General features: G+C 40.1%; 2 protein-coding genes and 1 long non-coding RNA gene across 6 annotated transcripts; 1 reads left to right on the plus strand and 2 right to left on the minus strand.

The window, feature by feature from the left end:
* Positions 1-400: 400 nt before the first annotated feature.
* On the minus strand, positions 401-8705 carry LOC104441498. 4 transcript variants are annotated; one of them, XM_039311386.1, is made up of 8 exons: positions 8598-8697; positions 8318-8502; positions 7584-7860; positions 3214-3263; positions 2990-3106; positions 2103-2867; positions 1576-1792; positions 401-1411 (listed from the first exon to the last, which is right to left on the minus strand). In XM_039311386.1, exons 2-8 carry the CDS (start codon positions 8321-8323, stop codon positions 897-899), a joined length of 1947 nt encoding a protein of 648 aa, XP_039167320.1. In that variant the 5' UTR covers positions 8324-8502; positions 8598-8697; the 3' UTR covers positions 401-896. The 4 variants fall into 4 exon arrangements, with proteins under 4 accessions (XP_039167320.1, XP_039167319.1, XP_039167322.1 ...); XM_039311385.1 differs by having other exon boundaries at positions 8318-8705; XM_039311388.1 differs by having other exon boundaries at positions 7584-7877; positions 8318-8705.
* Positions 8706-10284: 1579 nt separating this feature from the next.
* On the plus strand, positions 10285-11119 carry LOC104428156. The gene has a single exon (XM_018866042.2). The coding sequence runs from the start codon at positions 10371-10373 to the stop codon at positions 10947-10949; it is 579 nt and encodes a 192-aa protein (XP_018721587.2). The 5' UTR covers positions 10285-10370; the 3' UTR covers positions 10950-11119.
* A 9134-nt stretch (positions 11120-20253) lies between these two features.
* Positions 20254-21767, minus strand: LOC120292425. Its single transcript, XR_005550236.1, has 2 exons — positions 21573-21767; positions 20254-20756 (listed from the first exon to the last, which is right to left on the minus strand). It is a non-coding gene; the product is annotated as an uncharacterized LOC120292425 (long non-coding RNA).
* Between the last annotated feature and the right edge of the window lie 1893 nt (positions 21768-23660).

The raw sequence follows: 23660 nt of genomic DNA on the forward strand, positions 1-23660 counted from the left end.
ATCAACGTATTAGTTATGAACTCTGTGGTAATAATCTCTTTGCATCATGTTGATAGCAATCCCTCCCTATTCACTGGTCAATGGCAATCATGCTGGTGCTAGGTGGTATGAGAAGCTCAATGAAAATGGAGGATTCATCAAAATGCACATTCTAAGATGGGCAAAATCAACGAGGGTGTAGCTTGCTAGACGTCGTATATCTTTTACTTGATGCAGCCTGTCGTAATTCACTTCGACCGAGAATCCGGGTTGGCTCGACGGCAGAACTTCGGTCAAGTCCACAGGCGATTGGCTCAGGAACGCGAAAGGAGTAATTCAATGACAGCATTTTATGCCTATGAAAACAAGAGAGAGAGAGAGAGGGAGAAAGAGAGAGAGAGAGAATACAGAGTCCAAACAGTTCAGCAATGAATGAACCATTCCATTCCAATGAGTAGCATGAGGCTCAATATCCAGTTCGTTTCCTAGGAAAAAAGAAAATTTCATCTCCTCCCAGAGAAAGGGAAAGACTGTCTGAGTCTATTAACAGTAAGAGTTGAACAGACTTGCACTATACTTCATCATCATTCTATGAGGGGTTACTGTCAGAAAGGTATGGACATCAAAGGTGCAAAAGCCAATTCAGTCAAAAGCTACATGCCTGCTTCTGCAGCCGAGCAAAACCCACGGGCTAAAGAAAACTGTACCTTCGAAACTGGTCTACAACTTCCATTTTGGATGGACCAGGACTAAAATTTTTAGGGGAAATCTTGATCCTGTAGACGGCTGAAACTGCTGTGCTATGTTACTGTACACCGAATTATCATATAAGAAAAGAAACAGATTATAAGAGTCATCAGTCACCAACACCTGGTCTCCATATACCCAACAAAATTGCCTCCAACCCCGCTTCGGGATTAATCGAGAATAGACATCCCTTCTTCGGCAGCTTGAGTCATTAATTCTACAGCATCTACTATTTCAAATAACCGGTTGGTGGATTGAGGGTTCTCAGTTGATGCGATTCCTTTGTCATTGCCAATGGCAGCTGCAGCAGCATCGCTAATACCATTGTGGTTTGTAATGCCAATTGATGTTTGGACATCATCTTGACTGAAACAGCTCTGCTTGCTCACTCCTGCACTTCCTCGGAGATCATGAGATGCAGATAAATCAGGCAACTCTTTCTCTTCTACGATCACTTTTCCCTTGTTAGAGGTTGAGTCGATTTTCTGAGACCTGGGTGGAGATTTGTTGCAGTTAGATGCCTCTTGAACAGGAGTACATGATGAGGACTCAATGCCAGCAGAAGAATTTGCTGATAGAAATGCACTGATGTTAGGTTTTGACTTAATGTCTACCCATCTTTGATCAACCCAGTCTCTTGATACACGGACATTCTTCCTGTGGAATGTAGCTAGCCTGCCTTCGCCTGAAATAATGGGAGAAAATAAACATAATTTAGCCAAAAAGCTTGGTGGGTTTACAGTCACAAATTAGGTCTTCAACTCAGAAAAATGGCAATCTACACATGAATTCCAGATCTGGAAACAAAGTAGGGGCAACCCATCAAGAATTTGCTAGATTTGAGCATACCTGGGAAATAAACCTCCAGACTATTCTTTCCAGGAACTTTAAGTCGAGTCACAACACCTTCCCACCAACCATCACACCACCACACATCTACAGCCATCCCAATCTCGAAATTACAGCCACCAGAAGTCTTGGGAGGGCGTGGCCGAATTGTTTGTCGGCCTGGGCACCGCATGCCCAATTTATCAGGAGAAGCTACCTTGACTGCAGGAACCCATTCCTGTGATCAAGAAACACGGAATTCATTTGCTTTTTTCTAAACATTTGTTCAACACTTGACATGACTTGAAAATGTCCAGAAAATGTTCACGTTCTGGTAATACAGCTATATATCTCCAGCAAATGCAACTGCTATCTGGGACTTTCAATTATATGCAATGCATGATTAGCCTATTTTCTAGTGCTGGATACAAGCCCCCTGTCAAAGTGCCGCCAGCACGAGCACACTGACTCATCAACACCAACATCTACTTCCAGTTCAAAAGAAGCGTCCGGAAGGAAAAAGTTCAGATATTAAGACAATTCCATACCTCGAGTTTAGCAATATCATCTGCATCCAGTAGATCATCGTACCTCACTTTCAGACACTTCTCTGACCTTTGCACAATTTGGCATCTAAACCAGCAGCCTCGAATGCCACTATCTTGGCAAAGCAGCTCTATTTTGTCGTTAACCTTCAACGAGAAGGGAACTTGGGGTTCCGGAGTCGCAAATTTGATGCCTGGATTTTTTTTCGACAACTTCAATTTCAGCTTAGGGTATGTTGATGTTGATGGAGTCTGGCTCTGGGATTCTGAAATTCTAATGCCTGAACCACCACTTCCATCATTGCCCTTGCACTCTTCCTTATCCTCCCCATTCTTATCGGGATTCATATTTTTGGTCTTACAGACAAGAGAACTATCAAGATGAGACAAAATTGCTTGACTCGGGTAGCCACGCAATTTAGCAAGTGAAAAGGGCTTGACCTTATTGTTCTTAAACTGCCTCGAGCACATGTATATTCCAGCTGCTGAAGCCGGTGAAACAGAAGCCATGCATCTTTCATAATGCTGGGCAGTCAAAACCGTTGCTGGACCCTCAACACATTCGGCACTGATCATCTGAACATAAGGTGTGATGAGAACTTCCCGTGGATGCAAATTCAACTGAGGAATTATATGCTGAACTTCCTCATTCTGGTAAAACCACCGCACTTTCACCTTTTTCAGTCCTTTCTTATCCTCGTACATATCTTCCACATAGCCAAGGTATGGACAACCTTCTTCGGCCAAGATCAGTGAAAAAGAATGGACCTGAAAATTAAAGGGTCAGAATCTTGAGGAGAAGAAAGTCCATGTGACTACGACAAAATAACCAAGTTTGATGGATGGGTTCATGGGAAAAATTTTGCATTTGAAGAAGAGCATAGACTTACAGCAATGGTGATTTCTTTTCTGTGAAAAGCTGGATAATGCGTGAGCTGTTTAGTACAAACCCAAGCAACACCAGCCCACTCAATCTCTTGGTCTATAGCTTTCAATTTCCTCAGAGGCTGAATCAATGATACAAAATTCTTTAACATAGGAAATCTCAAGGGCAACAATCACAGTAATCTAACACACTAAGTTTCTAGGTTTCACAAGCATTAAACATACTCACCATAGCTTCATAGGAAACCAGAGCTTCAACTGTGTCGTCATTCTCCGAATCTGCATGAACAATCCAATCTTGTCAGAAAAATTCAGGCCCCAGATGTAAGCACCACATTCATTCAGAGAATTCCATAGCATATCATAAAGATAACTCCTACTTAATAGAAAGATATCAACCAGGCAGAAGAAATACAGCCACCAACACTAGATACCTTATGCAATAAAGGGGTAAAAAGCATGAAATCTCCATCTCATAATGACTTGATTGACCGAAAACACAAAACACCATAGCAAGAAAGGTACAAACTGAGCATTATACCAACACTGACAGTCTTGTCATCATACAATTAAAAGGTGTGAGCTACCCATCTGGCATCACCCATAGATTTAACAAATAGCTTGATGAGACAAAGATCAAGACACAGAACATGACAAGCACCGTCCTTACAGCAACTAGCTTCTTTAGGGAAAAAAGAATGTCGAAGCATGCCCTGGTAAAATAAAGCATTTTGAGCAGAATTTAACTTTCATTGAGGAGCAGGAATCGAAAATGTTAAGACATACACACACAAGGAGAAGATAGAAGTGTTTGCTTACTTAAGTTATCTGAAAGGGTCAAATGATTGTTCTGTCTGAGCACTAATGTGCAGACCAATGTTTATAATGGAGAAATAAAGGGAAAGTATCAATTAACAAGGAGACTGCTTACAGTTTGGCTAGGTCAGTACATGAACATACACAGGTGTAGACACAAAACACAAAAAAGGTCAGGGAAACACACAAACATGCAAAACAATACAGAAGACCAATGTCATGGGCAGGCAACCATAAGCAGGCACCACACCACCGGACACAGATGTGCCAAACAATGTCCCCATGGAAGGTTATTCAAGAGTGCTGCAGAGAGAATTGTAAGGCAAAACTGGCCCTTGTTGAGTCTGAGATAAAAAGTTCCCAGGCTTTGTTCAACATTCAGCATGAGTAGTTCTTCCAAAGAGTGCTAGTTGATCAACATGGGTACCAAAATGAAGCGAGTGGCAGTACTTATGATGCTTTGTGTCCGATCTCACATGTGTGCTAAACACATGCATTCGCAATATCCTCTGTGCGACAGACCCCCCAAACCTCTCTCTCTGTGCGCGCGTGCGCCGCACATGCGAATAGAGATTGGCACTTTAATACAAATTACGGGAGTAATAGCATCATCATAACAAAGATTTACTTCTCTGAAGGAATGATAAAAATCAAAAACAATCAGCTTTGTAATATCATTAATAATATCCTTTCTACAAGGAAAAGTTCAGCATAATCATGGGCGAACTGCTCCAAAGAAAGATAATTGTACAGTGAAGATAAGGATTGATGAACTGTGGAACTACCAACCAGAAAAAATCTATCTAACAAGAATAGTGAGCTATGTCCCTTAAATATGTACAACAAAGTCATAATATCTTCTTGGGATTTGTTACCCAGATAGATCTTTACAAGCACATGATGAACTAGACAACTTGATGGATATCATAGAACACTTTTCGGAAGACCACCACCATTTCAATTAAAATCTATCAAATACAACAAAAAAATCATCGGATTATTTTCAAAAGCTCATCATAAAAGGGTATAAATTCCAGAACCAAAAGCCAAAAAGGGGCGTATACGACACACAACATCAGTTTGCATAGCAAAGAAAGGATCTGTAAAATCACCAAACAATGGTGTGAAGCAAGAGCAACCATATAACTGGTTATAGAAGAATTGATGATACCCATTTCGTTACAGTAGTCAGCATACTTCATTGAAGAACTCATCGCAGAAGACCTCTCTCTCTCTCTCTCTCCCCCTCTCCAGATAAAAGAAAACTTTGACTCTGATTAGAGAACTGTTGCAAGACAAACTTAAAAATCGTGCAAAAGACACATGAGTGCAGCTCCTTTCGAAGAGAGTTTGATATAATCCATACTGTAATTTTGGCAAAAAATCTCTTCAAAACAGCAACTCCATAAATGCAGTCCTGAATGCAATGAATTAAGAGTCTTGACAAGATTTCGTGGTAATCTTATCAGTCAATGAACGGCCCATATCCAACGATATCTCTCTCTCTTGGGGGCACATGTGCACGTGCTACATACTAGAAAATCCCAAAAGGAAGTATAAGGCAGAGAAAACTTAGCACCCCGACAGACAAAGATGAAATTAATACAAAGGGGACATGGAAAAGACTCATCTACCATAATTGTACAGCATTAACATAATCTTCTTCATCTACGCATAATAAGCAAGTAAATCAACAGTCTGCTCTTTGGTAGTTGAGTGTGTATGTAATGGTAGCCCACTAAACTTCGCACATATGCACATGCAGGGATTTAAAATCACAGTTCAAGGTCATGAGCCTTGAAGATAGGAAGGAAGACCAATCAGCCCATGATTAATAACCATCATAAAAATCGAGGGTCCACATCATTATCATATGTAGGACCACACTTCCATGGAGGCTTTAAACAAATAGTCTCTTCAGTAACATAACAAATTTGGTAGTATCAAGTAGATATGTATCTCCATTTCACAGTGAAAAATGCAATGCAAATCTCCTGTTTGAATACTAAAATGATTTTGAGGCAGGAACAGCCAGGTGACAAGGCTTCCTATTGCCGCTGCTACTGTTGTTCTTGAAGAATGTAGGATCAAGGAGGATGGGTTTTCATCATTTTTAGGCAAATCTACATTTTCAGGCAATTAAATTCCTAAAGACATAACAATGACACTAAGAATATACCAAAGCGAAATACTGAGTAATTCACATCATTTACTCATCATTTCAAGCCCACAAAAACAAGATAGTGTGATTACCAGTAACACAAGGGACAAGGGAGCATTCAAGAGTAAACAAGGTGAGAGCCTTTTGCCTAACACAGCTTAAAATATAAGGAAAAATTTAACATTTACTCCAGTAACACTGTTTTATTGCAATATCACCAGATGAACAACAGATATTAGGTGTAGGACAACTTCCATGGAGATACATCAACCCAATGTGGTAAGACTATGTGATAGCTAGCTGCCCACATTTTAATGATAGATAACCAATTGCCAAAACTCTAAGGAGACTATATGATAATTATCTTCATCAGCTTTCTTATTTTCAAGAAAGTGACAAGAAACAACTTCTACAAACTTTCACAAGATCCAGAAGTTGTATTCATATGTCAATCCCTTAGAATGCGTCCATTACTCCAGATTATCCACTAATCGGTCCAATTTAAGTAAATAAATATTACCTAGGGATGTTTAGGATCCTTCCTCAGATCCAGCATCGTAAAAGAAGTGCTATTATCAACACTGTGATTATAGTGTCTCTCTTTCTCTCTCTCAATCACTTTCATTTTCGTAATTTGGGTTTGAACGGCATTAGCTCCCCTTACATTAAGAGAGTAATCATCACCCCCCTTAACTATCAACTCCAATATTTTGATCTTCAGCAAATGCATATCACTTTAAGCAATAGTCCTTTAACATCTTCAAAATCTGATGCCGACTTGTGCTAATAAGGAAAACATCCTTAAGATTATATAGCTAAAAAATGGTCACTTATTGCAAATATCTAAAATTGGTAATGCTCAAATCTGATGCTGACATGTGCTACTCAGGAAAGTCTACCAAAGGTTATATAGCTAAAAAATGACTTATTGCTAATATCTCAAATTGGTACTGCTCAAACATTTATTACGAAACAAATGCCAAAAATGTTATTTTTAATGTCCTTAACCGGACATTGCCACCCCAATATTCAGAGACATGCGAGCATATTTACCTCTGTCTTGAACACAATTGTGCATATCAAAGTTTTCAAATGATAATAACAGAAGAACCATAATTAGCCAATGGCAAGTGATTGTCAAAATTCTAGATATATGAAAACCATGTTGTACAGCTGTGACGCTTTTTGAAGGCTAACTCCACCACTATGTGCTCATTCCAAGGAAACTAACGACTCTCCAAGGAAGGTGAGATTTGTTAGACCTCTTTCGTTTTTCCTAATCTTTAGCATTTCATCCAGCACATGTGCTCAACATAAAGTAAGAAGACTTATATGGGTTCTCGATTAAATCGACCACAGTATCTAGTGGTGAGTAATATACACTAGGAATGCAGAAACATACATGTTCTCAACCTGCCTCTCAACACAATCATGTTTCATATCTATATTTCCAAAAGAGGTCGCAAAGCCATCATGACATCACATATCACAATTCACATACTAGCCAAAGAAGCCTGAGCCATGAACTCGTTTGTCAGAAATCAACATTTACAAACAATTGATATAACAATGCAAGGGAAACAAATGGCATTTAAAAAATACTGAGCACTCATAGCACATACTTGAAACCAATGAGGCGAGCAACTCCACAACTTCTCTTCTAGCTCGCCACTTTCTGAACCCTTTGATCAACCCATTGGACCCGTACAACTGTACGAAATCATCTGTCGCGATATACATCATGTGCCTAATGCTCCTCTCAGTCCCGACAACTGCCAGCACCGAATTCCCCGATGCATCCTTCAAGTAAAAATGCACCACCCTATTGCCCCGCTCGGCACACACGATCCGCTCCTCCCACGCCACGAAACCATCCTTATCATCAGACATTCTGAACCCCTATCACAAGGGTTCCACTTCAACCTCAAGACAAAAAACAAAAATGGAAAAAAATCCCTCAATTTAAGTCTACATAATCAAAACCCTTCAGTTGGACACTAAGACACGCTTGGGAAAGACAACCCAAAAACCCTAACATCATTCCAACCGTCCTAAAACCTTAAACCCACGAACAAACTAAGTAAAAAGAGCAAAAAAAACCGAAGCCCGGTTCAAGCCCCTGATGACAAAACCTCCCTCCGGCGTCAACACAGACAAAGCAGCCGAAAAACAATCATGGCTTAGCAAGGACCGAGGAACGCAAAGATTTTCAGAGACACAAAGAACCCGAGTTAACAAAAGCCAGCGCCGCCCCAATTAGACACCTCTCAGACGGCTCCACACACAAGATAATCAGGGTGATCGAAGAGGGGGGGAAAAGGGTCGTCGTTCCAGTCAAGAACTGAAGGGTCCTCACCGGCATCAGAGGGACGACAGGCGAAAAGGAGACATTTTGAGACCAACCCAGAACCAGCAGCACCCAGAGAACGACGAGGACGACGACGGGGCACTGTAATGTGTTGTATGGTTTGACCGCCGCATGCCCAGAAGAGATAGAGGGATTTTGGGCTAAGGAGACGAGCCACAAGCCGCTAAATTCGGCTGCAGGGGAGAAAGAGAGAGAGAGAGAGATTTTAGTGAAGCAGAGAGACCGCAGCGACGCGAAGAAGTGAAAGAATTCTTGAGTATCGTTGGACCATTAGCTAAGCATTAACGATGAACGAGCGAGAAAAAAGAAAGCCTTTTTTTTCTTCTTCTTTTGTGCGGTTTACGGAGCAGAGCGGAGCGGCTAGGAGAGGACAAAAGCCTTTCCCCATGCACCCTGGTTTTGTGTACAGGTTTAGGGGGAAAACTTGGCCTGGAATTCGTCTTCGGAAAAAGTATTGTATGTGACGGAGACATCTGCTTTGATTTGAAAAGCAATTTTCACCCTCAGAGAACATCTTCCTCGATGATAATTTACCTAGGAAAGGTTTGTTTATGATGTTTCTTCGCACAAATGGCGTTGCGATTTTCGTACTTGTGCCCGCAGTTTTTGCGGAACTAGCCATGCACGGTGGAGATGCATTGCGATGGTGGCTGATGGTAGTTTTGGGCGAGCATCGATCCTACCGGTGTGTAGTGTCGTAGCCCAAGAGGGGGTGGTTGGCGGGCGGTGATGGGCGGTCGAAGACGACTTTTTGAGGCTTGCAGAGGCATGGACTTGTTAGGGGATAGCCGTGGCCACGGTGTCTATATGATGAGTATTGCTAAGAGGAGGCACCGATGGTGGTTGGGCAATGGCAACGAATGATGCCCGGTGCTATTAATTATGGTAGTTTTGTGACCAATAATGTTGAGAATGGAAACCGTAACCATTATACATTGCTTTTATAGAAAATGGTGTAATTTATGTTAACATCCTTTAATAAGTAAATGATGCAATCTTTCGTTATGATCGTTTCGTTATGAATAGCATTGTGCTTAAGATTAACAAATATAAGTTTGCACCAAACAAAACAAGAAAAAAGAAAAATCACCAATTATCGTATAGCTATGTCATACAATCCGACAAAGCTATCCGGAAAAGTGTTCATGCCGAGGCAAAATGGCACAACAGTTACTACGACCCAATCAAGGGCAAGAAGTTTTGTGAGTCGGGACTATATTCAACTCGACAATCATTAGAACATCATTATTTTTGGGGAAAATTACAAAAACATGATACGATGAAAGTTGTAAGGTTTATTTTGGAGAGTTATTGTCTATGGCCTTCTAGAGAGATAGTGGTCCATCCTATGGTGGATCTTGGAGACCACTAATCTCTAACACGTGAACTTGTCTTATACAAAACTCTATGACTAAATCAATGGTGTTTTGACCTATGATTTCTCATTGATGTACATCAATAAGATCCTTTCATTTAGCAGCATCTCAAATTTAATTTTGGTTACTATACCATTATGTGATTATATAGTTCTCCAAATTATTTCCAGTGATAATTTCAAGACAAAATTCAATTTCCCCCCAAAAGTGCATGGAATATAAAATTGACACATGGCACTTTGCCAATCCAGGCTTATTTTATGAATACGTACTTTGAAATATTTACACTTTATGTTTGCATATTGAAAATGCATTTGGTGGACCTTCTTTTTCTAATGCTCTGGAGATGTTTTCTAAAAATAAACTAGAGGAAGATAAGAATGGTACTCTTGAGTTTCTCAATTAAAAAAAAAAAAAAAGATCAAATGCTGCAACAACAGCAACATAAGAAAACTCTAACATGAGGAAAGTCTTTCCAGCCGGCCTAGTTATAAGGCCTCAATTCTCAGTGCAAGCCCATCATCTCCATCTCGAATCTAGATCCACCCCGTGCAATTTATATCAGTCTGTCATCATCATCCTATCTTTCCCTTGATAAGGCGCACCAGAAAATGCTTTGCTACCACTCATACGTATGAGCTAAAAGAATCACTGACTCCAAAGAAATGAAGACACTAGTTCTGCAATCTCAGTTCCTTCTTTCGAGGAACACCAACCTCTCCAACCCAAGATCCAATGCCGCCACTGTCATCCCCTCAAGAATCGTGACATCATGCAGTCAGCACCACCCTCCACCACCTCCTCCTTCTTCATCAGCATCAGCATCTTCCAGATGCAATTCCATCGCAAGACCCACGAGAGCCATCCAGAAGTCCCATAATCAGCACTCTCATCATGTTTCAACAGATGGGGGTTCGAGAAAGGTGGTTTTAGGTGCTGTTTCACTTGGGATTGCGCTGCTCCTTATGGGATTTGAAGACCACCACAACAAGGCTTTGGCCTTTGGCCCTGAAGGGCCACTGGCAGAGGAGTTCTGGGAAAATGTCAGGAGATATGCACTGTATGCCCTCACAGTGAGTACAGGCGCTATTTACACTATATTGCAGCCCATCTTGGAGCTGCTCAAGAACCCGATTTCCGCGGTTCTGATCCTGTTGATCTTAGGAGGTAGCACCTTCATTGTGTACCAGGTGGTGGCTACCATGGTTGGGGTCAATGAATTCGCTTATGATTATGCGTATTAATTAATCCAAAGTCTCAATTTTTTCCTGAAGATAGATTTCCCATATGTCTTTTCATGTTTCTCTCTGCTTTTATGTCTTTAACACATGAAGCATAGTTTTTGGAATAGCAGAATATTAGCAAGTCTTGCTCACAATATATAATGATCTTCATTACTGGTTGGTTTTGCTTATCTTATGGATGATGTCCTATAATGTCATCTGATGGACTGAATTTTGCAACTGCGTTTTGTATGTTAGGCATATTAGAATACATCCAACTACAGATAGTTTGGTTTTGGATTTTGAGAGTTTAAATACTATGTAGGTTAGCTCAATTTGTATATAGTTTATTGAGCCCTTCACAGTACACATCCATGTTAAGGTGATGCATAAAACTGTCTGAAGCCTCCAATAAAACTCACACAGTAACACATTAGTTGTCTGGGCATCCGTGAAGAGGGAAAAAGACTTTGAATAATGCCAGAACGGATTAATGAACACTTCATATTGTGATCCCAACAGAAGAAAAAAAGTGCATTGAACGAATGTTCTTCAATAGGTTGGTCCAAAGATCTTCCATGTTGCTGCAACTTCTATCCTTAGAATTTGCCCTTTTATCGTTTCCTTGGAAGTGTGCAGTTTACAATGCTTTTGTGGAATGTAATTCATGAAGTATGGCTAAACCTCTTATATCCTTAGAATTTGCCCTTTTATCGTTTCCTCGGAAGTGTGCAGTTTACAATGCTTTTGTAGGATGTAATTCATGAAGTATGGCTAAACATTTTATATCCTGAGAATTTGCCCTTTTATCATTTCCTCGGAAGTGTGCAGTTTACAATGCTTTTGTAGAATGTAATTCATGAAGTATGGCTAAACCTCTTATGGTAGTTTTGTCTAAACTTGAGAAATCGTTGAACTGTTCTTTATCTGTTGTTCTTACTTGTCGAAACACCAAAGAGATTTGTTCTTTCTAACATCCAGGCTTCCCGAATCAAAGATTATGATTTCCCATTTCTTGAAATCCCCAGAAAAATCCATGCTTGCTCTAGAGGCTTAGCTTACTCTCTAAGGTTCTCAACAAGTTTCATTGATTTTTGCAGTTCAATGAACATTTTCACAGGCAAGCCACTTTTATGCTCATCAGCGATTGTCAACTTATAAACTCTACCATCTTCTTAAAGATCTGCATTGTGATATCGAAAAGTTATTTCTGCAAACCAATATGCAGTAGGCCTCTCCTTCAAAGATGTCTCTTGTTGGACACCATCACAAACAAAAGAATTGTGGTTTGTTTGATTTTTTGCGGGCTTGAGATGTGTCAATGTGCATGTTGCTATGCCCATAGAAACTGCTTATCATCTTTCCATTTTATGAATCACTGGAGATGGATTGTCACCGTTAGTTCTGTTGCACACCTTTGTGTGAGAGTACATGGATACCCCAAATCTTAATCTTAATGATCAAAACAAGTACATGAAGTTAACCATAGCAGGATTAAGCCCTTGTCCATATCATGGCTAAATATCCAATTCCAATCCTCCTCTGCCTCCTTATAGCTTCTCTATTGTCTTGTACAAACCCTGGCTGAATTCTTCACGTTTGTGATTGTAATTGTTTTTGCATTTGTGGTAAACGTATCCTGAGAAACATCGGGAAATCACCAACTATACTATAGGAAGAATCACCAAAATCTGGAAAATTACAAGTTATGGGAGCTTCAGTCAACAGAACCATAGAACACCAAGATGCATAACCGTCTCGATGTTCAATAATGATAGAACACCAAGATGCATAACCGTCTCAATGTTCAATAATGCCAGACTGACCTCAGAAGTTCCTTAAAAGTTATCTACGAGGTCCAATGTGAATAGGCTCTTGGCATCTCACTCTAATCAATACTCATTCGCTGAGTAAAATGCCAATCCTGCTTATACATCCCATACCCTTATTGAAATGTTTAAATAAACAAAGCATTTTGTACAAGATCCGACTTGATTATTTACTCAGTTGGATTTTGCAAAACTAGTTAATGAATCTATTTTAGTAGACTTCTGTGTTCCTAGCATTGCTGCTCGTTTTCTGGAGTATCCTCTTAGATGCCCCGTCTTATGGCTCTGGAGATCAGATGCTATCTGACATGGATTTGCCTCTGTAAACAAGACCTTCTGAACTCAAAATGCTTCACCATCACACAAGAGAAGAGGGAGGCTGAGGAGTAGAAAGTATACTCTGAGATGCTTCTGAGGGAAAACCACTCAGGCAGAGTTTCATTGGCACACTTGATGAGAACAAAGAGTATGTAAAATGCAAAGAGGAACATTCCAAATCCATGGTCTTGCCAATCTTAATTGATCTAACGTTCAGAATATAGATGAAATCGATTATCTATACTCTATCTGCCGAGAAATGTAAATATTGACCATGGAAGTATATTTAGATACCATATAGATCAGTCATGATGGCACTTGAGGGGCCTGAAATTTAACTCAACTGCTGTAATTAAATGATTTCTTCTATGTATTATGGCTGCCAGGTCCAACCACAAGGTCATACCCAAGTGCTCAAAGCATAGTCTAGGCAAGCTTCTAGCGATAATATTAGTACTTGTTCTATTGTATTTTGGCAACATACGTACATATTGTCATTTTATTATCAAGCGGTAGAATTAACTGCAGACAACACCAGCAATGTCTTGGATATAACACAAGCTCTTTCATTTCAAGAAGATACCTTGAAGTCCTCTCGATGTTTATTTATTAACTGTTCAAGCAAGAAAAGAAGTTAAGGGATTATTTTTCAACGAAGTACTTCCCTTATAAAAAAAAAGAGCCTGCTAAAAGAAGCAATATACTGAATGATTTGCAATGAATCTGAAAGCTGCTTAAGGAAAGTATCTGATTCTCATTCACCTAACCCTTGCTGATCTGATGTTTCAAGAAGCTTTTGACTCCCAATTTTCTTCTAGTTGGACTTCAGAAGCAGCTGTAGATTCCTAATTTGTGATACCGTGATATAATCAAGAATACACCAGAAGGATTCTGAAATTGCTATAACAAAAAATTAGAATGGTCTGATTCTGTGAAGTTAGGAATCTTGCCTGTTTTATGCTCTCTTTCCCACTGTTTAAGATAATGTTTTCTTCAAACTTCAGTTTTTTTTCCTAATATATTAGGCTGCCCCAACTGTAACATAGCTTTGCTAAACAATTAATCTTAATCATATATCTGAGAGCTATTAAAAATGTGATCTTTATGAAGGTGAAACCAATCTAATGGTACCTTAATTGCACCTTTTTAAGTTCAACTTCCCAAGCACAGTTCCTGATCCCTATCATGTTTTTAAGGTTCATGATTAAGTGGGAGAACCGCTTAGACTTTGCACCTAAAAAAAGAGAAAAGTATTTAAAAAGTAATAAATCTATTATATTGATATCAATTCAGTTATAAACATTTTAATTGAATCAATTTAATTTTAAAATTTTTCATATTAGTTGCGAATTCAGTCCATTCGATTAATTTAGGTTGGAAATCACTAATGTGAACATTGACTATTCTATGTGGCGCGATTGTCAATAATTTTTATTTTTATTTTTTTCCTTTCCCTTTTCTTTCTCATTTTCTTTTTGTGCAATGGCTAACGAGGGTTGGCCCCGCAGGGCCACGCCTAGGCAAGGGTGAGTGGTGGCGAGGGGCAGCCTTGCCCTCGCCCAAGCATGGCCTGGCGAGGCCAACCCTTGCCATGGATGACCTACATTTGATTTGACTAGACCAAGAAAGTCGATTTAGTTAGCGAGCAAAAAATTGATTTCGGATTTATAGCCCGTTGAAATATATATTCATTTATAGGTTGGGAAAAGTGCAAAAAAAGTCTTAAACCTTTTGTTTTTGTGCCGATTTAGTCCTAAACATTTTTACGTTGTGCTAATTCAATCATTTCTAGCCAATTTTGGCTGGATTTTGCTGACTGGACGCCGGTCGGCTGACGTGGCCTAATCGGCGATGTGGACAACTTTTAATAATATTTTAATATTTTTAATATTTTTTATTTTTATTTTTTTCTTCTCCTCTTCTTCCTCCAGCTGGTCGCTGGACCTCGGCAATTGGCCAAAGGCGACGATCGACGAGGTTGACCTTGACCTCGTCGGCCACCTCGCCAGTGGCTGCGAGGGCGGCCTTGAACTCGCCGGTTGTCGAGGTTCGGCGATCGGCTGGAGGAAGGAGAGGAGAAGAAAAAATAAAAAAGATTTAAAAATTCAAAAATATTAAAATATCATTAAAAATTGGTCACGTCGTATCGATTATATCACATTAGTCGGCTGGCGTTCAGTCAGCAAAATCCAGCCAAAATTGGCCAGAAATGATTGTATTGACATAACGTAAAAATGTTTAGAACTAAATTAACACAAAGACAAAAAATTTATGATTTTTTGACACTTTTTCCTTTATAGGTTTATCTTCACCTAAAATTTGCCTAAAATCTTCAATTTTTGGATTAGTGATTCTAATATGGTATCGAGCTAGTGCTATTCTTTTCTTGTATATGCATCTACCTCCATTAGTCAAAATTTCATGTGTTGCTCCTAATTTGGCTTGCATGTAAAATGTGACATAATTTAACAATGGATTTTATATGTTCTTTGTTTTCATGTGACTTTAAAATTTAAATTTTGAGTTGGAGGGTTTTTAGCACTGCCGCAAAATGATTAATGAGAGCTCGTCAAGAATCGTACTCGCAAGAGAAAACTGCTAGTGTACTTGGTCGTCGAAAACTGCTAGTGTACAGATGCGTAGAGTTTTACAGTTTCCTGAGGCTTCTGAAAATTCAACAACAGTTGAATACCTGAGACATTGCACTTTTTCGTTGTCTCTGATAGGAATAGAAGAGTCTTGAACGGACAAGGACCATGATTCCGGGCGAAATATCATCTGCAGGTCATGCCATGCCTCTGTTCAATGTAGCAAGACGACAAAGAAAGAGGCAGAAGGAAAATAATAATGCTTATAATTTTGGCTCGATACATCTGTCTATTCTTACCATCTGCCAAGGACAGAAGCAAATCCCACATGTTTAGTTTAGCAGAAAGGATCATTACGAGATCTGCTTTTGGATGCTTTCTTAGATTTTAGGTTAAGGATGTCGATGATGTGGACTACGTGACATGTATAGGCGGCAAATAATTACTCCAAAAGTACACATGATTGCTTTAACTTTCTTTACGTAGCTATGCTGTTGTATAGATTCTTGCACATAATAAATTATATCCTACATACATCAAGCACAGACACGTATACGTGAATAATGCTTGACCTGCATGATCAGGTAATAGATGGAGCCTCCCTTTATCTTTCCCATTTTGGGGCAAGCAAATCTTGTTGTAGGTCTAGCTAGAAACTTCAAGGCAGCTACCTTTTGTTTTTCTTTTTGTTCTCATCAAAATTGGGATAAGAGTATCTATACTTTAAATAAGATAGCGCCCCCAAAGAGGTCCTCCCCACTCACAAAAAAAAGTCGATTAACTTTTAAGTCCACGTCAATCTATTTTTCATGAAGGTGGATGGATGGATGGCATATTGAGTCGTTGACATCCGAAAATTCAAAAAGATACGCTACGCACTGGCACCGGAATGAGGCTGTAATGGCATGTTCATCATATGACAATAGTTAATTATACCTCAAATCAAAGATTATGTATATCGGTGTGGAACTCTTCTAATAATATTCAAAGAGGTCGGCAATGGAGATCATTGATCTTTCCACTTTTCAAAAAAGAAAGTGCGAAAGTGCAATCACCAAAGGGTATGCTCGTCAATTCACACGGTGCTCCCCATTAGCTACAGCACTTTAGGACTTCTATAAGAGGAGAAAAGGAGGCACCATGATTCCATGTCTACCCAAAACCCACAAAGCAAACAGGATTGCATCATTCCCTGCCCCAGGCACAGCTTGCCTCTAGCTTGCCTTTAGCTTTGCGCCCAAAAACGAAACAATCGAGCAAAAAGATGGATCAAAATGACAACCTGATGAAAGTCCAGAATGTTCACAAAATCAACAGCAAGAACAGCCACTTCCTCATGAGGGCTTTGAAATTTGTCATCTCGATCTCTCTGCTGTCCTTCGTTGTGTGTTATTCCTCAGGATACTCTCTCTTCCCTCACTCCTTCAACCTCTGCTTCTCCACGATCCTCTTTCGGATTTTCACTCGCTCCCTTGAGAGGAAGTTCATGTTCCTCGTCTGCAACGGGATCTTAGCTTTTCTTGCCAAGAGCTCCTGCAGTTCTAGCAGCTCTTCGCCATCTGGGTCTGATCTTGATGGTGATGATGAACTGTTCAGGAAAAAAGACAGGTCGGCTTTGGATGACTTACCCGAGGATGAGATCACAGTTTCAGCTTCTGGATCATCAGAAATTGAAGCTGTGACTGCTGAAGATGCCGCTACTACTGGGTATAACGAGTACCAGGAAAATAATCTGGTTCTTGCGTCTGGAGAAGAAGAGGGGGAGGAGGACGAGAAACTTCAAGTTCAAGGAAAAGATACAGAGGAAGAAGATGAAGCTGAGCAACAGGAAGAGCAAATATTACAAGAAACTGAATTTGCCAATACAGGAGCAGAAGAACAAAATGAAACTTGGGTCGTGGAAGACGATGACAGACTCAGCAAACAAGAAGAAGAAGAAGAAGAACTAGAAGAACGTGGCTACATGGGGAAAGAACCAGAATCACCAGCAGTTGCTACAGGTAGTGAAGAGATGATGAGTACGGAGGAGTTGAATAAAAAGTTCGAGGAATTCATTAGGAAGATGAAAGAGGAGATCAGGATTGAAGCTAAAAGTCAGCCGATTGCAGTGTGATTGCAAGACAATCATGTACATAACGAGCCAACTAAGCGAATCCCGTCAAGGGTTTGTCCCTTTTAGGGTGGATGGCGACGAAGCTCTCATGTTCATGACTTCTGTTTTCTTTCGAGGTCATCATGTTGTCTTTTTCTCGCACCGTTAGTCCTGTCCTAGATCAAATAGCAGCTAAGTTTAATAAACAAAATCTCTAGCCTTTCTTCTTCTACCTCCCTCAAATTATATCTATCTGCCTAGCTCTTGACGTTCAACAGCGAAGAACAAATTTCTATGCATCTTCATCTTCTCTTTACAGCTCTTCAGCAAGAGTAGAATCCAAGCAAAAGGAAAGACCGATCACGTCGTAATCTATAAAATGAAAGTTTTGTGTTTTTGACATCATTTGTATTCGTAACTTTCAAAAGTCGCGGTCTAACAAGCCCCCCAAAAAAGAGGATCAAGCCCGTAATCTTGGAGGTAGTCCTCTAATCATTCGTCGTTCCGTACTCTCGTTCTCTCTTCGCGTGAGACTTAGGGATTCACGGTGTGAAAGGGACGAACGCGGAAACGGCGCGCTCTTCAGTTGACTTGGGGCTGGAGTAACGTAGAAAACGCTAGAAAGAGGGAGACTCCCCTTGTCGTTGGACAAGTAATTATTACTATGACAGAACTAAAGGGTCATGCTCTTTCGACACGCTCACGAGTGATGTGATCATGTGATGTAATGCCTCTACTCTACTGCAGCAAATGAAGCTTCCCGGTTCCTTGGCATCAGAAACAACGGAAGTACCAAATTCTCAGTAAGAAAGAGATGATGACATTAAGGAACAAGATAATCATGGCTGTTTGATGAGGGAAGGAGTAATGAAAAACTACAGCAATATTATAACTTTCTAGAAGTTGTTCACAGCGGCATAGTCTCGTCTTGTTGGATATATATCAAACAAGCCATCTTGGGTCTAAGTGGACTAGTATTTCTCACTCTAGAATTCTTGGAATTCCTACAAATAGAATTAGAATGCAAATGATTTCATAGTTTTAAAATAGATATTCCAAAATCGCTGAGGGCTATTTCGGAGGTCACTCCTCATTTGTGAAGAGGAGATGGGGAGTTTGATTCTTCACATTATTTGGGAGCTGGGGTTTGGACATGCGGGTGAGGGAATAGAGTTTCGCAACTTGTGCATAATACATAGTACAATGGTTTGTAAAAGAGAGATAAGATAAGATTAGACCAAAAAAAGAAAAAGAAGATATCTCAAGATGTGTCTCAGGAAAGTTTTAGATTTGACTTTGAGATCATTAATTAAATTAAACTTTGGTGATTGATGGGCAATACCAAGTCATCTTTTACACAAGGACTTGAATCTCCAGACCGCGCTTCTCGTTCTCATTTTGTTTGTGAGGACAGGAGGATCTACATATTTCCAATAGATTTTAACAGTAGCTAGAAAGCGAAGGTCGTAATAGCTCATAACATAATACAAGATTTTTGTGCCATGATTAGTTATATGATTGCACATCATTGAAAAACTTGAACAAAAGTTGCTTATTTTTATGACAAGGGACCGCATCACGAAGGCCACTACTATCTTTGAGCCTAAATGTATTTTGCATTATAATAATCCAAAGTTGACCATGCCAACTTTGTGCGACTCTTCAATTATTTAGTTTTCTTTCCATCACATGCACATAAAAATGTTCTTAGAGGCAGACCAGAAGATGTGGGTGGTGAAGGAAAGGCGATTGAGATACAATATCTCAAACCCTTTTTATTAACAACACACTTTATAACTGCGCAAGACCCACCAAAGACATGTACTGATCGTGCACAGAGAAACGAGACGAAGTTCATGATCATCACTAGCTAGGAGAAGCCAAAGTGACTCTGAAATCTGAGCTTCGACCTCAATGATAACATGCTTTTTAGACAGACAAGATGGCCTCAGTTAGACTGAGCAGAAGCGCCAAAACCGACTCTTAGACAATCTTCCCAAGTGGTAGAAATCCCCTTTTGCTTCTGCCACCTACCTCACGTGCTCTCCATTGGAGGAGCTCCAAGTGTCGGCTCTTTGAAACGATGGGTGCCAATTATTGGGTGCATCATTCAATTCAAGTAGATGCAAGGGGAGAAAGTAGCATACCATGACTTGAGACCCTCTTGGTTTCATCATCAATTTCTTGTGGTCTACATGATCTTTTTCATAGAATGTCAAGCTACATAATGGGCACACTCAAATACCAAATAATGTAAAAAAAAAAAAAACCCAATAATGTGTTTTTTTTTTGGGGGGAGGGAGGGGTTTTTTTTTTGGGAAAAGGGGGGTGTTGGGTGGGGTTTTTTTTTGGGTTGTTGAAACTTGAAAGCAATTACGTCTAAGAATATAAGCACATAGAAAATCCTCTAGTGTGGAAGATTAGGGAACATCGCAAAAAAAAATCGTAAAAATCACGAAGCAAAATTGACATTGTGTTATGATCCGGATACTAAATAGTGTCCTCAAATACATATGCAATTATCTTGATAAATCAATATAATGTAAAGATGGTTCTTCATAACAATATGGTACATCATACGGGATTGATGTTTAGTATCATCTTGAATCGATGAAAAAAAAAAACCGTTAAGTCTTGTATCAGCATTTAACAGAACTGACAAGCTCAGTACTTTTTTGTCTTTCCTTGAACACAAATACACATGGCAATACTTTCCTTCAAAGAACGACTATTTCATGTGCATCAACAGCAAATCGGAACAAAGAAAAAAGTTTAGGGCCATTTTACATCGCAACGAAACAAAAGACAAGCCCCGAAGTGCCAAGATTTTAATGTGACAAAGGAAAGGACATGTTGGCTGAGAACTCCCGGTGAAGGAGACGTTCCTCTCTCCTAGTGTTGTGAAACCGACCATTCCTTGAGCTCCGTACACTTATGTGGTCTCAAGAACTCTGCTCATCATTTTCAACTTCTCTACCACTTCACCATATCCACAAAATATCTGTTAAAATGAGAGCGTGCTAAGCTTTAGACATGGGGCCATCTTGAGAGAGAGAGAGAGAAGAAGAAGAAGTAAAAGGAGGTTCATATTTGAACTGGAAATACGTCAAAAACAGGGGCACGTGACATTCAATAAAAAAACGAGTGGTCTAGAGACATCCAACAAGGGACGGAGAACTGATGAAACGCGAAGTGTTTTGGCTCTGTCTTGGAGTGTAGATGAATCGGTAGTCCCAGTCATTTGTTCCAAAATACTCGATCTCTCCTACACATGAAAGAACCATCTGTCCCCATCCGTATGTGCAATGTGAAAGTGGGGTCCTTGAAATTCAATCACCACAGCAGTATTTTTGTCTAGAGTTAAGCTGTATACACTCCAAAACCGTCTTCTAATTGCAAACTATTAAGTAAAATGATCTCCTGATACGGTACAGGAGCATAAGATTTTTCTTTTTCCTTTGGCCGAAGCATCATACCATAGGTGACAAGTTGTCATCCCGCACATTCTTCTGTTCATGTTCTCAGCCAAACGGCATAATGCCGGTGTTCCGTGCGTGCATAAGGTAAAGCTTGCATTGGGAAAGTGTTAACATAGCATGCACTGTGGTTATTGGTTTAATAACTTTGACAGTTTAGGCTTTTACAAGTAGGAATGGTCTAACAATTACATAGAACAGAACCGGGGGACTTTTACAAATGGGAAAAAGCAGAGTCCAGTCTGCAAAAGAAACTAGAAGCAAACTATATCTGAAACACCCAAGTTCTCAAACACCCTAAAGAAGTCAATCAACAATGATAATAGCTGAAGAGCACTTACTGCCATTGGCGAGGGTGACTAAGGTTTGAAACAGAAGCAGCTTCTTAGCCCTCTTTTTTCTGGTTGAATGAAGAGAAATCGGTGATGGTTGAAGAAGGATGAAGTTTGTCGAGTCACGCCTAATACTTCTTACAGGTGGGCTTCCACTTAAAAATTGTAAATCCCAAAGAGGAGCCGATGACGCATGAACTTCTGATTGAGGTTAAAGTATTAATAAACGACCGTAGAGCCAGAGAAAGCCATTTGGAACGCGACCGGCCAGGATGTTTCCGTTGCTGTCTCTTAGTTTGCAAGGAAATCTCCGCCAAATGATTGTCAAATGACTTGACTTGGATCTTGTCGTCTGTTCTGCATCCGAAACCGTGTCAGCATATGACAATCCCATGTCAAGAAACAAAGCAGGGAGAAGAAATCGGGGGGTGATTATGAGGACTCCCACCGAGGATTTTGTCCATCTTGCTGTCTTGGAACAGTGAAGGGGTAATAAACCCTGCAAATGTCTGAATTTTCATAAATTTTACAGCCAAGCATTTTTTTTTTTTATTATTCAATCAAATACCTCGATTTTTTAAATGTTGGTCAACGTAAGATCTCCGTTAAATAAATTACCGTATCCTAACTAAACAAAATTATGTCAATTCTATTTAGGTGATGGGCGATGAGGAGAGAGGGAATGTTGACTTGAACAATCCTGGTCGTTGAATGCAACTCTAGGACATCATTTGAAGAGGCCATATCAAACTCCAATTTGGATCATTAATGGCTGTTTAACGACCTCAGAGTCCAATTCTTGACATTTTTTATCTGTAATTTTGATGGAGATCTCATATTAACCCACATCAAATTGAGCTACTTCTTTGATTAAAAAAATAATCTAGGCACTCGATTATGAAATGATTAAAAGTTTAGGCATTTGTGATTTGATTATCCCTTGTAGGGAACAAGGGAAATGACACAAAGGAGAATATTTCATGGCATTGCCACGGAGTCTTCCTCACTTTGGAGCTTATGTGTAGTGCGTGGCAGAGAATTTGTTTTTTTCTATTTCTTTTTTACTCTTCCGTGTTCTCTTTTGCTGAAAAGCCCCCATAAAGATGAGGGTCACGGTTTAATCCTTTAACTTGTAGCAAGTTGCGGTTTCGTCCTTCTATTCTTTGAAGTAGGGGCGTAAACGGTTCGGTTCGGTTCGGTTTTTTGAAAAACCGAACCGAACCGAACCGAACCGTTAGAGAAAATTTCCGAACCAAACCGAATAAGTAGTTCGGTTCGGTTTTTCGGTTTTCAAATTTTGGGTTTCGGTTTTCGGTTTTCGATTTTTTTTTTTATTATTATTATTTTTTTCGGGACGGCTTACCTTCCGTTCGCCAGACTCCACCCAACCAATCATCGCTTCGAAAGACTTGGATTAAAGTGAACAGAACTGATCTATGAGAAATACTTCCTTCCATTTGGGCAAAAAAGAGGAAGCAAACTGATGCTACTACAAAACAACTAAATAATTCCCCCGAGCCCACAAATCGCTTCCTCCCAACTTCGGAGACAAACGGGCAGACACTTCACATCTTTCCTCTCCGACCATCTAATCTCCTTCAAAGCGTGAAATTGAAAGGACCCTTTAGTCCATCAACAAGCTCAATTCCAGCCAACGCCATGCTTCCCTACGAAAATAAGATCCGACCCAGTGTAATTTTGTCCCTTCAACTACAAGATCAGAGACACCAACACCACCGACCGGAGATCCGACACCATTCGCAAACCACAAGGACGTCAATCCGCACAAAAAAAAAAAAAAATCGCATCTTTCGAAGTCCAAGCATCAGCAAAACCGAAACAGGCGAACCGAAAACTACCAAACAAAGCCGGGCACATCGAGCTAGAGATGCGAGAGCAAAACCGGAACCTCGAGGACGACGACCCACGATCGCAGGAAGCAATGGATGAGAAGAGGTGAACTCAAAAGAGAGGAGGTACCTTCGATGGCTCGAGAGAGAGAAGGAGAGGAAGAGGGCGAGGAAGCGGCGGCGACTGGAGTAGGAATTGGAGGTGGACGACTCGGACAGGGAGGTGGCGAGGGGCTTTTATATGGCT

Source organism: Eucalyptus grandis, chromosome 4, assembly GCF_016545825.1.
Source record: "Eucalyptus grandis isolate ANBG69807.140 chromosome 4, ASM1654582v1, whole genome shotgun sequence".
In the NCBI taxonomy this organism is placed as follows: Eukaryota; Viridiplantae; Streptophyta; class Magnoliopsida; order Myrtales; family Myrtaceae; genus Eucalyptus; species Eucalyptus grandis.